This window comes from Phanerochaete carnosa, assembly GCF_000300595.1.
Source record: "Phanerochaete carnosa HHB-10118-sp unplaced genomic scaffold PHACAscaffold_8, whole genome shotgun sequence".
Taxonomy (NCBI): Eukaryota; Fungi; Basidiomycota; class Agaricomycetes; order Polyporales; family Phanerochaetaceae; genus Phanerochaete; species Phanerochaete carnosa.
Window position 1 is genome coordinate 489536 of NW_006767635.1, and position 14467 is coordinate 504002.

Genomic DNA, 14467 nt, shown 5'->3' on the forward strand with positions numbered 1-14467 from the left:
TGCTGGGGTGTAGGCTGAGCTGATGCACCATTTAACTCCTAAAGGTTTGGGTATCGCGGCTCATCCTCAGGCTCAGTAGCTCTGTGCACAGTCACATCGGGAAGCCTTCAGCCTCCACCCACCTCCATATTCTTTATCTTGCATTCACTTACAATATAATTGGTCATCTTTATCACTCCTTTGTTCTCATGATTAATGTTTATTCAGTTTATTCATGTGCTCTTGCCAGAGGTCAAAAATGACGCAACACGAAGACAAACCTAGATCACCAGTCTAGGGTTAGGAGTCCTAACCCTGGAGTATGGTCTAGGAGCTGGCCAACGAGTTGCAAGAAGCGCTTGCGCTTGTACCAGCAACTTGCACGGCCTCAACATACGCAGCCTGAACTAGGCCAGTTTGTGTCCTTTTTGTCCCACCCACTTCTCTCTTGCCTCATACTGGCCTCTGGCTATGTACACATATTTGGGAAACCTTTATTTTGCATTATACTTCTGCTCAGCGTCTCATATTCTGCTTTCTAATATGCTGTTTGCGCTTACTAACTTTGTCAATTTCCTTGTGTATTACTTCTCACGTTGGAAGCGAGATGCACGTGCCTGAATAATTCACCATTATATATACACCCCTCAAAATTGTCCTTCACAGTGCCTTCGTCGTCACCATGGCTGTTGCTGCTGAAGAGTGGACGTTACACTCTCCTCCTTCCATGCAAACACTTGTTTCCACTCACGTCAAACATGTAGTTGTGCCCTTCCAATCTCCAGCTTCACACGTCCTCCATGATTTCCAGTATAATCCTCTCATGCACACTGTGATTCCCAGCATCACATACAACTTGGCAGAAGAATACGTAGTCAGTCATGGACCCTGGTAGACGGTGCCTTTGAGTGCTCAAGAGGAGGAAGGCAGTGAGGATGCAGATGTGGAAGAGGACAGCAGGATTGTAGAGGAGGGCGATGATGAGAATGCAGATGTGGAAGAGGACAGCAGGATTGTAGAGGGAGATGTGGAATATGAGCTGGACCTCAATTTGATCGGTGACGCTCCACCTGCGTGCTCTCTCATAACTCCACCCCCATTGCCAATCCGAGCCCTCCATCCCACAATCTTATTGGAAGAATGTGCATGCCAGCAAGACCAGGCTGCTGCGCCCATCTCTTCTTCATCAGCATCAGAAACTTCCTCTGTGTCTTTGGAAGCTGACTATTCCATCGAGTTCATCTCTTAACTCGAACACACTGGTGCTTAACACCTGCAAGTTGTGCCTTTCTCTATCCGTACTGAGGGTGACTGCTGCACATACCTCACGATATGCAGCTGCTCAATCCACTTGGGTAGCGGTGATACCGTTATCCTGGAAAACCTGACAGGAGCCATCCTCCTTGTTGTTCAACTTTGCCATGTTCGTAGCTTGCAGCCACACCATGCTGTATTTGCTGCAGTAGTTGTGCAGCCAGATAGTACACTCCTCGGCACCGTACCCCACCTCTAGGCCACCAGAGTCAAGCTTCTGGCTCTGTATGCACGGGTTCAACTGCTATGGTTGCGTCGCCTCGAGCACCGTATCCGTTTCAGCGCATCACCTATCGAAGCACTTCGCCATTGCCCGCTGGGATACTCGGTGCAGGTGACCGTGCGAGTAGAAGGGCTCACAAATGAGAGTATATTGCCCACTGCGTAGGGTCATTTGCTAGCTTATCATCAGTGTTGCGGAGTCCATCCTGGACTGCCAGCATCAGGATTATATTCAAACTTTCTCTCTTAACACACAAGTTTCCTATTAGGTCTTGGCTTTACTTTCCTTTATTTTTTCTGTGTCCTCTCTTCTCTTAGTTTGGCAATTTCATGGGTCTGCCTGTGTCTGTAGCTACCTGTGTTGTTGGGGCTGGTATCACATTGTGCTCCTTTCTCCCACCCGCCTACCTCACACACAGTTCAGTTACAATGGTTACATGAGTTGTGAAGCATGCTGCATGACAAACTTCCAGTTAACTTAGATTAGCTATAGCTGGCCAGAAATAAAATAAAAGAATTCTTTGTAAAATTCACTAGCTTAAATGAAAATGAACCTGCTATACACACTTTCTAAATCAAGCCTCTACAGCTGCATATCAGTATTTCTTCTATATCACCCACCAATATAGTGGATATAGCAGCTTTATAGCCTGTAAACATAACTAGGTGGTGTCAGTGGTTTATATGCTACACTATACATAGCTTTGTTTTAGCTTGCATACTTTCAGCCAATATATCTGGCCAGTGTCTTTTATCAGCATGTTTCTGGCCAGCACATATTTCTGGCTGACATGTATCACTGGCCAGCACATGTTCCTGGCCAGCATATATCCTGGCCAGCACATATTCTGGCCAGCACATGTTTCGGCTGGCATGTATTCCTGGCCAGCACATGTTCTGGCTGGCATGTATTTCTGGCCGGCATGTATTTCTGGCTGGCATGTATTTCTGGCCAGCACATGTTCTGGCAAGCATGTATTCCTGGCCAGCACATGTTCTGGCCAGTGTGTATTTTTGGCCAGCATGTATTTCTGGCCAGCATGTGTTTTTGGCCAGTGATACATCTCTGATCAGTATATACCTCTGGCCAGCACATGTCTTTTACTAGCATATATTTTTGAGTAGCATGTATATAGTTTTGGCTAGCATAGACAGCATATATCCCTGTCCAGTATATATCTTAAGCCAATATAAGATTTTGGTTAATATAACATCTCTGGCTGATTATTTCTAATTAGTGTACAGCTTCAATTGGTATTTATAATTGATTGATATACATGTTAATCTCCAGCTAGCATCTACTTTTGATTGACACATAGCTGTTATTGCTAATACTGTTTGATTTGATTTTTGCATATATAAGGCCAATATATTTTGGTTACTAATATAGTTAATTACAAGAGCAACATGCATAAAGGGCCAAATGTTCACATCCATGCAAAGTACTACTGCTGCAACATCAGTTAAAAAGCTGTAACTGCTGCTACTGCTAGCTGCAACAATAATGTCAGATGTGAGCTTCTAGTAAGTTGGTTTGATAGCTAGAAACTGGCAACAAAAGCTTAGAACTAGCAATTCAAGTAAGCATTTCCAATTGTATATATAGCTAGCAATCACAAAGTGCAAGCAAGAAGACCAGGCCAAAGCATGCTGCACCAATATGGAATTGTGGCTTTAATTGAAATATAGCTCTAATCAGGCCAGATCAATATAATTTGATCTGAATAGACAATAGCTTTTGTTACAAGCTGTGAAAATAGTTGATGCACAGTTCATGTAACATATGTAAATCTGGCCAGATGCCAGATCTTTTATACTCTATGGCTTTGTGTCATGTCTATTTTACCAATATCTATGAGAACTGTTACTGAATGCATTGCACCTCACTTGACCCGCCCACCTCACTTGACCCACCCACCTGTTGCGGCTCATCCTTGGGCTCAGTAGCTCTGTGCACAGTCACATCGGGAAGCCTTCAGCCTTCATCCACCTCCACATTCCTTATCTCGCATTTACTTACAATATAATTGGTCATCTTTATCGCTCCTTTGTTCTTGTGATTAATGTTCATTCAGTTTATTCGCATGCTCTTGCCGGAGGTCAAAAATGACGCAACACGAAGACAAACCTAGATGGTCTCCAGGCTTTATTGATGAAGACAGCGATGAACACATCTGCTTTGCTCAAAATGCAGGTCACTTGCAAGCTCTCTATGATGACATACAGAGGTCGAAAGTCGCACAAGACATTTAGTGCCTTGGGTGCACACTGGCGGCCTGTGTTGGGCTGCCTTTGTACATTCAAGGCTCTATTTGTTCAGTGACCATGTTGGCCAATGACACCAGCAGTGCACAAGTGTATTGTACCACAATATCACACTTCTCAAACGTCCTGCATACCCCATCAGTAAGCTTGTCATAGTAAGATTGCTGCTCCTGTGTCATGATGATGCAGTCTACGCAGTGCGAGCGGGCCTGACGTACTAGATTGCGTATAATATGAATAGCACTGAGCATGTCCCATCGTACTCAAAGCACTGTTTCAGGACCTGGGACATGCTCTTGCCATCATGGTTCCCCTACTCATTTGGGTAAGTACTAAGTATGACACCTGCTGACCTTCTTGACTCCAAAGTAGTCATGTGTTGCTCATATTAGACAGCTAAGTGCAATGTAAACTCATGTGGCTAACTCTGGGTGATTAAGCTTTGCTGCTCTTACTGCGTTTGTTCTATATCATGTGCTCAAACCTCACTAATACTGGCAGCAGCCTATGCCCATGTTTAGGGCATGATCTGACAGTCTTCTGTGCATACCCAATCCCTAATATTTAGCACCTTGCATCTGCTTCAATAGCAAAGTGACTACCTGTGCAAATTAACATCATTTACCAGCGAGCAAGTCTTTCTTTGCCAGCAAGACTTTGTTTAACGGCGGTCAGTTATTATTTGACGGCAGAGTTGAACATGTTTACTGGCATTACTTATGTTTTTGACAGCAGAATTTGAATTTGTATGCCGCGCTAATTTTTGTGCAAACAGGCCACCATATAAATTAGCGCGGCATACAAATTCAAATCCCACTGTCAAAAACATAAGTAATGCCGGTAAACATGTTCAACTCCACTGTCAAATAATAACTGGACGCTGTCAAACGAAGTCTTGCTGGCAAAGAGACTCATGCTCACTGGCAAACACATACACACACAGGAAATTCCCCTCACAGTCCATACTTACTGGAAATTTAGCTGCATGAGACACATGAACTGGCAATAAGATGTGGTCAATGATACTAAAAAGTTAGAGGCCATATCTAGCTGGTGAGTCTACTATGCATAGCTGCAGGCAGGTTGCATGAGCAGGAGCTTACCAGAGCCGACCGACTGACCATAAAAATCACTGCACTGGAAGCCAGTTTGCAGCAAGCAATACTTAAACTATGAAGGAGCTGGCATGAGGCTAATTGTTGGAGTGAAGAAAGGAGACTTGATGCCTGCATATAGTCAGTATGGACTATGCAAGAGCGCGCCCTTTAGCAAGAGACAGAGGCTGAGCCCTGGCTCGAGAAGGTGGGCTGGAGTGTGAAATTTTGTTTCATGGCCTGATGCGATAAGTGCGAGAAGCAACACATATAAGGAAACTATAAATACAGTAGAGGAAAGAATCCATGCGCAGAGTGTCTGCGGGGAAAGCAAGAGACAGTGAAAGGGGCTGAAGGTCATGTAGTAACCAGAGATCCGAGTCTCTGATACTTACCTAGTTTTGGTCAATCTGTCAACTTCACATCTCTGCAAGAGTCAGAGGCCTCCAGTCTCGACTGCAACTGAGATACCTATGCTGCATGCTGCCTCCAAGGCGGTCTCTAGGCTCTATCAACAAAAACAGAGATGAAGGCGTCTGCTTCGTTTGAGTCACTTGCAAGCTCTCTATAATGACATACAGAGGTCAAAGGTCGCGCAAGACACTTAGTGCTTTGGATGCACACTGGCAGCCTGTGTTGGGCTGTCTTTGTACATTCAAGGCCCTATCTGTTCAGTGGCCATGTCAGCTGATGGCACTGGCAGTGTATAAGTGTATTGTACCGCAATACCACACTTCTCGAACGCCCCACATACTCCATCAGTAAGCTTGTCATGGTAAGATCGCTGCCGCTGTGTCCTGATGATGCAGCTTATGCAATGCGAGCAGGCCTAACGTGCTAGATTGCGTATGATATGAATAGCACTGAACATGTCCCACTGCAGTCAAAGCACTGTTTCAGGACCCAAGACATGCTCTTGCCATTATGGTTCCCCTACTAACTTGGGTAAGTATGACACATGTCGGCCTCCTCGACTTCAGAAGTAGTTGTGTATTGCTCATAATAGGCAGCTGGGTGCAATGTAAACTCGTGTGGCTAACTCTGGGCGATGATATCAAGCTTCGCGGCCCTTACTGCGTTAATTCTATACCGTGTGCTCGAACTTTGCTAGCAACGGCTTATGCCCATATTTAGGGCATGATCTGACAGTCTTCTGTGTGTACCCAATCCCTGATACTTAACATCTTGCATCTGCTTTCATAGCAAAATGACTACCTGTGCAAATTAACACCTTTGTTTGCTGGCGAGCAAGTCTTTCTTTGCTGGCACAACTTTGTTTAACAGCGATTAGTTATTGTTTGACAGCGGAGTTGAACGTGCTTACCGACATTACTTATGTTTTTGATGGCAGGGCTTGAATTTGTATGCCATGCTAATTTTTGTGCAAATGGGCTGCCATAATTGGATGTGTTGGGATAAAAGCCTCGTAGATATATAAAGAAATGCAACAATTCCAATGAGGCTGAGAATGAGCGGAACAAGGACTTGTACAGATGTCCATGCAGACTGGACACCGCCCCATGTAATACCAAGGACCGTCTCTGTGGAGCTGGCAATAATACCCAAATTGCCACTGAATAGCTACAAGTCAGCGCATCACTCAAGGATAAGATAACACTGACACCCAATCCATCTGTGCGATCTTCTCGCGAAATGTGCTCTCAGGTGTCTTCAAACAGAGAAAAACAAACACCAATGCTGCCGCTACGCCGGATATCGGAAGATTGAGGTCTAATGCTGTATGCAATTAGAGACAGTGACATATTCATCATTATGAGGACACTCACAGAAAAGCCACCTCCATTGTCCGCCGTTGGCAAGGGCACTGCTGACAAGTGGGCCTAACGCTAACGCTAAGCCCCAAATCCTACCAGAATCAACCAAAGCGGAGCTGACAAGCTCGCTAGTAATGCACCCACATTCTGATGATTGCGTCATAGATGGCACATTCTCACATGGGGTACAGGGTCGGAGATGATGATGCCAGTGATAGACATGATAGCTCCGCCTCCCGCACCTAGTACAGCTGAATAGGAGCAACAGTGCTCAGTATTCTTCCTATCAAGCACACTCTGAGAGACATACTCCTCGCGACAATAAGCCAATTCATCATCTTTGCTGTGCCACAAAGAGCACCTTATAGAGCAAAAACAGCCAGCGAGCCCAGCATTGTGATGCGACGACCAAATATCTACGTCCACTGTGAGCTGCCGAAACGCAAGAGAAAATTGCGGCCCTATCTGTGCCACTCAGCAATGTTTACACAAAAGTGCATGTCGCAGTATGGCACAGCAGGCCACGCACTGGATGCTGTCCTCTGGAATGAGCCTGTCGCAGACTCACGAGCTCACCTATGTATAAAAAGGCGAAGCAAAATAAATAAATAAATAACGCGGTTCATATTGGCCTGGCAACATCCATGGACAAAGAGCATGCAGCTGGCAGCAGCGGGTTTAAAGGATGTTAATATTAAAGTGAGCACGATGTCATGAGGATAAGCTGAAGAATATGAGTGGTGGGCCACCAAGAGCTAGTCCACCTGATTTACTGAGTAATTGAGGTCCGGCTCAATCTCGAGAGCCACAACCTGAGCCTGTCCCTCGCCAATTGTCCCCTTGCCCTCTTTTTGCTCCATCCCCCACTGTTTGTCAACCTCCGTGTGCAGCAGCAGTCCCTTCATCAGAAGTGACACCAGGGTACCAATAGCACCAATGCTGACGAAAACCTGCCAGAGTATGCAGATGCTGTCCGCGAATGCAGCACGCACTTGCGTGTGCAGTGGCTCAGGCAGACTCAGTATGACAGTGATGGCAGAGTACACGATTGCAATGCCACCAGGGAGTTCATTAACGAACTCTGCAGGCAGCTGCTTCTTGAGCTGTGTCTGCAGAACAGCTGTGCTGATAGTTGCTCCCCAGACCTGCATATACCCAAGAAACTCAGTCTCATAACTGACTGAAATGCGACGCTGGACCACTTACAGTGGCGAATAACTGGAGGAACTGGAAGAAAGCCATCGCGTGGGTGTTCTTCATAGTAGGGAGTGGGGCCAACACAGAAAAGTAGGTTGCCGCATAAATTAGGCTGCTGCTGAGACCGAAGACAAGAAGCCCGCCAGTTGCGCGTGCAATGTCGGTGCATTCGTCCAGCATTGCCAGGATCCCAAGGTCAGCGAGGCAGGCCGCCCATCCGATCCAGAGCTGTGCTTGGTACGTCTTCGTCGCTGTTATGCTCACCGTGCAGAGAACGACAAACAGACCAATGGCCAGGGCAAACCCAAATAATAGGATTCTGGAGCGAATAGGTGATGCACCCCAGCTAGCCTGGAAGAGCACTGGCATGAAGTTTCCGTTCTGCAGGTAATAGAAGTTGGAATAGAGTCTTTTAACTTAAAGTGAAAATGCCTGACTTACAGATTATTGAAATGACCATTATGGAAAATATGAATGTCTGTGCATAGCTGTGCCAACTGTCAGTCCATGTGCATTAGCACAAGGTTGTCAACTTACCCACTGAAGCTCATACGATTGGACAGAAGTGAGATGGGAATCTACATAGCACTAAGACAAAGTCATGCACGCAACAATTCGGTACATACCATAGGATGCTTCGCAACCTTTGCTTTGTACAGCAGAAACAACAACAGACCAGGAAGACCTATGATGAGTGGTGCCAATATCTGTGCAGAGCTCCAGGGATATTGCACGCCACCCCACGTAAGAGCGAGGACCACAGCAATGGAGCTACTCATGACGAGCACGTTACCACAAGGTAACATTGAGTTGTTTTGCACTTTGCAGAGGACAAGAAGACTTACATCCAGTCCATTCAAGCCACCTTTTCACGAAATGAACTTTGTGGTGTCTTGACATTGAGAAACAGTATGACAAGCGCTCCTGCCACCGCCGTCAATGGGAGATTGAGGTCTGCGATATTAGGGTTAGAATAGAGCCTGTAGGCATGACACAGATCAGCAACATACAGAACAGCCATCTCTACTGTCTATTGTTAGCGAATGCGCCGCCCACTACTGGACCCATCCCTGGAGCAACCGCCCATGTTCTGAAGGGCCATGATAAAATGAAATAAAACCACTGCGTTCAGTGCATAGTGCGCCAGACTTACAGGCCGCCAAACGCATTGTATAATCTGCGCTTGGATAGTGGTACGAGGTCGGCAATGACTAGCACAGTAATCGTGATGATGCTGCTGCCGCCTGTGCTCTGAATAGCTACAAGTAACATAACCTTTGAGGATGCAATTGGATCGACTGCTGGTGCTCAACTCACCACGAGCCACAATCAGCCAGTTCATTGTCTTGGCAGCCTTGCACAGGGCACTACCAAGGGTGAACAAGGCCAGCAACAACAGCATGCAAGGTCACCATCTAAATACCTGAGGACCATCAGACAAGATGGCTTGCAAGCACACATTGACGTACCTGTGCCATGCTACCCATTGCGTGCAGCAGCGCGGTCCAGGCCAGAGCATAGGCCGATGCAACTCAGACAAAATCCGTGCCATTCAGGTCATGCATGATGGTTGGCAGTGCTGTGGATATGGCAGACTATGTTAAGGTGTATGACAGGGTGTCAGCTACGGTCCTGGAGAGAATTTTATTTGCCACTCACAAGTTCAAGGGCAGACGCGAAGAGAGAGACACAGATGGCCAGGATTATAAGCCAGAATCGTATTCCTTTCGACCTCACTCCTGACAAGTGGACTGAGGCTCCGTTCTCCAGCTTCTCTACATTGGCAATGGTGGACTCCATTTGTGTGTTTAATTTTATGCTCAAAATGCTGCTCTCCAGTGGATTGTCGGTGGGCATAGCGTAGTACCTTTCATGCACAGTTTGATCGAAGGCAGAAGAAAATGGCGAAGATCCGATGGGAGTTGGGAAGTGAGCTGATATCCTCAAGAGTGAGTGGTGAACCTCCACAGAGGCTTGTTTATTGCGCTGACCATCCGATAAAGCCTACGTACATTAAGCTTATATATCAAGGCTTGTCCCAGTTAAACGGTTACGCTCAAAATAGAGCAAGCACAGCTCCTTCAAGCAGCTCAGATCAGCCAGTCATCAGCAAAACTGCATGGGCCCTGAGACACCCTGACAAAGGTTTGTCAGATCGAGGCGTGCTTAATTCTAAAGTGAATGGATGGTAGCCTATGGTAGCCAGGCACACGGTGGCTGTGGCTTTCCTGCTGATAGCGTAGATTAGCCATGAATCAGAAATACACTGAGCGTCAAAAGTAAATGAACACCCACGCCGCCCAAGATCCAGCTACTATTGCAGCATGAGTCTCCAAGCTACTCTTAAGCTTTTACTTGTATACATTCTACAAGGTTTTGGCTTGAATATTCACAGAGAATTGTAATATAATGATTAGCAAAAATTGTGCACTACAGCCAGTTTCTAGAGCAACTTTTGCATACATAATGCAGGTTTAGATGTAAGATCTGTACCACAAACTATTCGGCTCTCTTGCAGCTATATTTGGAGTCTGACTTGCTCAAGAAAATTTTTGAGACCCTTTCAGGTATTTTACATGGAAGCAATCATGCTCTGGAAATTTGAGGAGTGGAGGTGTTACATATTCTCCCAGAAGTCCATGTGCATTCCCTGCCACTCAGATGGCCATGATATGACTTGGAATAGCATAGAATGGAGTTACCATCCAATACAGCTCATTGGAAAGCATGTATTTGGTTGAGAGAAGGCAATTACCTGTGGAACTGACAAACCAGAGAGCACCAGTCAAGTATATTGCATCCTGGCATTGTAAATCTCCACAATTGTATTTCAAACCTTTGTCAATCTCTTGTATATTATCCTAAGAAGTAGCATAGTTCTCTAAGTTGTGCTCAACTCTGTGTAGAAGAATGTTCTGGAGCACACTTTAGAGAGAACATGCAAGCAGTCCACCAAGGAAGGTGTGTATGCTTTGCTTTCTTTCTCCTGAGGTTCTGATCACAACTCTGCTAAACAATTTCAAGGTTGTTTGACTTACTGAGTGGAAAAGAGGGACCTTCAGTCTCTAGCCAAGAGTCAGTAGTGGAAGGCAATGTGAGAGGAAGAATACTGCCAAGATCCATTATTAGCTGGAAAGCTCTGGGGAGCATCCCCTTATGAATAGCCCTGGTTACTAGGAGCAAGGGGCGAAGCATCCTACAAAAAATTTGGGTGCATAGGCCACGGTATTTTGGCAGAGCATGGCCAAACTTCTGTCAAAAGTGCCAGCTTGAGTGTGAGTTGAGATGTCATCCTTTCATAACATTCTTGCAATCTGCTTAAAGCTTTCAAAATTTTATATTTAGCGTTCTTATGTATGATACATCTTGCACAAATATTTCTGGCATTTAAAACTCAGGGGTCACGGAGAACGAGAGTGTCGAGTGGGTGTTCATTTACATTTGACACTCAGTGTAGATCTGCTCCTAACCTGCCATCACGCCCTTGAGTCCCGCCCGCTTCCAAAACAAGTAAGTCTATTTGTACGAGACAAATAGGAACTGCTCACAATGCCTGTGAGGTAGAGGTGACAGTTTGCGCAACGCAGTGTCTAGTATGCAATGGGGAGGGAAATTGACCAATATCACAGAACAGTGCCTTGAAGAGGTTTCATAATGCCGGCATGTGCCTATAGACCATGACAGGCTGCGGGCACAAGCACCCAAGTTGCACGAAGGGCTCATGGCAACAACAGTGATTTCAAGGACCTCGACTGTTAACTCCAATAACATTCAAGCCTTCATGCAATTAGCTATGGGAGAAATCATGTAACCCCTCAGCTCACTTGCTAATAATTGCCATGGGCCCTACAACCACATGCTGAAATACACCAATTAGTTTGAGAAGATATTTGCTTGGCTCACTAGGGATTTCTGATACAGGTCCCAGTATGTGACCTGTATTCTAGCACACTTTACACTGGAGACAACTCCGGGCACTTTACCAGGGAGTTGGCCACCAGGTGCTCAACCAGCACGTTAGTGTGTGTCTGCTTTCACAAGCGCAGCGCAGACACTCCTGATGTGACTCACAAGATGAGCATTAAATTTTGCATAGCTGCCGTGACATGACATGACTCTGAGCATATTACTTGTATCTTGTGGGGCATGGGGTTGTTGTTTGCGGGAAAGCCACAGCCACCATGTGCTGGCTCAAAACCATTTCATCCCATTTCATTCCATCCCATCTCATCCTGCTTAGTGCGTCTAGAGTCAGCTCACACAATCGTGTTCCTCAGATACTGGCCTGCACATTGTTTCAGTGCCATCAGTAGTGCTCAGTACCATCAGGTCAGCCTCGCCAGCCTGCTATGTCCATAGCACCATTCTTTTGGCCCACCAAATGGCCTCCGCCTCTCAATCGCCAAACAAAGCATACCACTGCAGCGCGATTTGGTGGCGACGGAATGAATCCATGGCACCATACGGTCTTGGTTACAGGTTATACAAGTGGCAAAGGATTAGTGGAAGGTATGTCCACTGACCCCACCATCTAGGCTCGCCATCGTATTAGAGTGTACAGAAAAGATCGTTGTACTCATGAATATATTCTAGTATAATTTTCTATTTTGTTCATATTTTTATTTTGCTTCGGGCTAGGCTCGAACCTTAGCACTCGACGTCTGGGCAGCTGAGAAATGCTGAACATCCTGAGCAGGTCTGACGAGCTTTGTCAGGGCTCTCAGCATTTCCAGTACCAGACCGTTTGCTGATGCAGCCTGCAGCACTCATAACCACTGTACAACACTATATATATCTACCAGTATAAGAGTATCGGCTTGAACTCGGCCTTCTTACCTATGAATTGCACCATGCGGCCTCTAGCGGTTTCTTAGGCTTCGGTGGAACTTTATTCTTACCATCATCATTGGCTACACACACCAATCCAAGTCAGCGTTATTATTATATCTGCTAATATACAGCACTACTTGTATGGTCTGTGTCCCTTGCTCATCTACTAGAAATCCTCCGGCACTGCCAGGCCGTCCTTCAGGCACTCCAGAGGAACAAAGGAGACACACCCGCCTAGCCGCAATTAGGAATCGTTAGCACATGTATCGTGAATTCAGCACGGCGGGGGACATACTGATCTCGCTCATCCCGTATGCCTGGCTGACCTTCAGCATGATGCCGCGCAGTGCAAAGTGCTCTGTACACAGCCCAATCATTGCTGGTGAGATCCGCGCTGCGCCAATGATGATGTACTGCAGCAACGCCATGCGGAAATCGTTGACAAGCGGGTGCTTGGCAAGGAAGTTGAAGATGGGCGGCACCAGGAGGCCAGTCTGCTGCCACATCAATATGGTCCTCAGTCTGGCAGAGAAGGCACACTGACCATCACCTGGAATCTGTTGATGGTTGCGAGAAACAGTGCCAGGTTGTAGCGAAGCAGGGACACAATGGGGATTCCCTTGAGGAAGGAGAAAAGCAGACGATGACACCGCCAAATACATGGAAGAAGGGGACTACACCAAGGACAACATTGTGCTCGGGTTGGTAGTGTGGCCATGCTTTGTCAATTTGGGTTAACATCCCAGTGACATTGTGGTGAGTTAAGTCTACAGCCTTACTTCAACCAGTGGTTTCTATTTAGGAGGTTTGTCACATTTCAACAAGTTGTACAAGTGGCGATCTGATGCACCGGAGCTGAAGAATATAACTGCCGTTTGATGCGCATCGCTGCTGTTGAAGTCTTCTGGAATACTTGAGCTGGATGTATCCGGAAGCACATTCAGCAGGTCGTCCAAAGTGACCCAAGCCCCTTGTAGAATGATGAAAGCAGATAGATCTAGTTGTCTGGCCAGTAGAAGAACTCTCTTCTCAATGTCTGCACACAAGAATTCTATGCTGGTCATGGCGGCTATCACAACTAGCAGCACGGCAGGGTGAACGAGAATGTGTGACAAATTGCTGATGGTGAATGTATGGGCCAGTTCATGTTCAACGTACATGGGGCTTGCATGTGCCCCACAAATGCCAGCTGCGGACAGTCGGTGGTGAGCACTTCAAGTTGCGCAGGTTATACAAACGTCGCAGCCGTGAGTACTCACCAGAGCCATTGTGACTACTGGGTACAAAGTGGAGTTGGGGCACACAATCAGCACTGTTGAACCCTTGTGCAATGGTAGAAGGCCTGCGCTGTCAGCAGCCCTCAAGCCACGGGCCAGCAATAGGCTCTGGGCCCAGGTGATGTCACGAGTAACATGTTGACCAGAGACACTGTCGATGAAGGCGCGTGAATGCGGAGGAAAACCATTGTTCTTGCGCAGAAAGCCATAGTACAACTAAGATGAAATGGGGACAAGAGGATAAAGAGATGTAAACGATGCCATAGCTTACACCAGGCAGAATGGAGGAGTACATGACAGTAGCAAAACTTAATAGGCATCAAGCATTGGGGGGCCCCATGGTACGCAGTGTTCTTGTACAGGAAGAAGCCTGCATCGTGCCATACCTGTATGAGGAAGATGGTCGGTATTTGTCCCAGGTGCAGCAAATGGCAGCTTCACTTGTTCCGACAAGATGCCTGATGTCTGTACCAAGGTGTCTTCAATGCGCTCTGCATGTCACCGCTGGACCCAT

The 14467-nt window shown here is 46.5% G+C and overlaps 3 protein-coding genes across 3 annotated transcripts; 1 reads left to right on the forward strand and 2 right to left on the reverse strand.

Annotated features, from left to right (window-relative positions):
* Positions 1-661: 661 nt before the first annotated feature.
* On the forward strand, positions 662-1228 carry PHACADRAFT_211615 (uncharacterized protein; the record flags this gene model as incomplete). The annotated part of the gene is made up of 2 exons (XM_007398636.1): positions 662-811; positions 875-1228. The coding sequence occupies 2 exons, from the start codon at positions 662-664 to the stop codon at positions 1226-1228; spliced, it is 504 nt and encodes a 167-aa protein (XP_007398698.1).
* A 6176-nt stretch (positions 1229-7404) lies between these two features.
* On the reverse strand, positions 7405-8625 carry PHACADRAFT_198411 (uncharacterized protein; the record flags this gene model as incomplete). The annotated part of the gene is made up of 5 exons (XM_007398637.1): positions 7405-7794; positions 7856-8227; positions 8304-8334; positions 8384-8424; positions 8473-8625. The coding sequence occupies 5 exons, from the start codon at positions 8623-8625 to the stop codon at positions 7405-7407; spliced, it is 987 nt and encodes a 328-aa protein (XP_007398699.1).
* A 4217-nt stretch (positions 8626-12842) lies between these two features.
* PHACADRAFT_30879 (uncharacterized protein) lies at positions 12843-14248 on the reverse strand (the record flags this gene model as incomplete). The annotated part of the gene is made up of 8 exons (XM_007398473.1): positions 12843-12910; positions 12972-13173; positions 13221-13295; positions 13337-13454; positions 13508-13712; positions 13835-13865; positions 13936-14169; positions 14225-14248. The coding sequence occupies 8 exons, from the start codon at positions 14246-14248 to the stop codon at positions 12843-12845; spliced, it is 957 nt and encodes a 318-aa protein (XP_007398535.1).
* Positions 14249-14467: the final 219 nt, after the last annotated feature.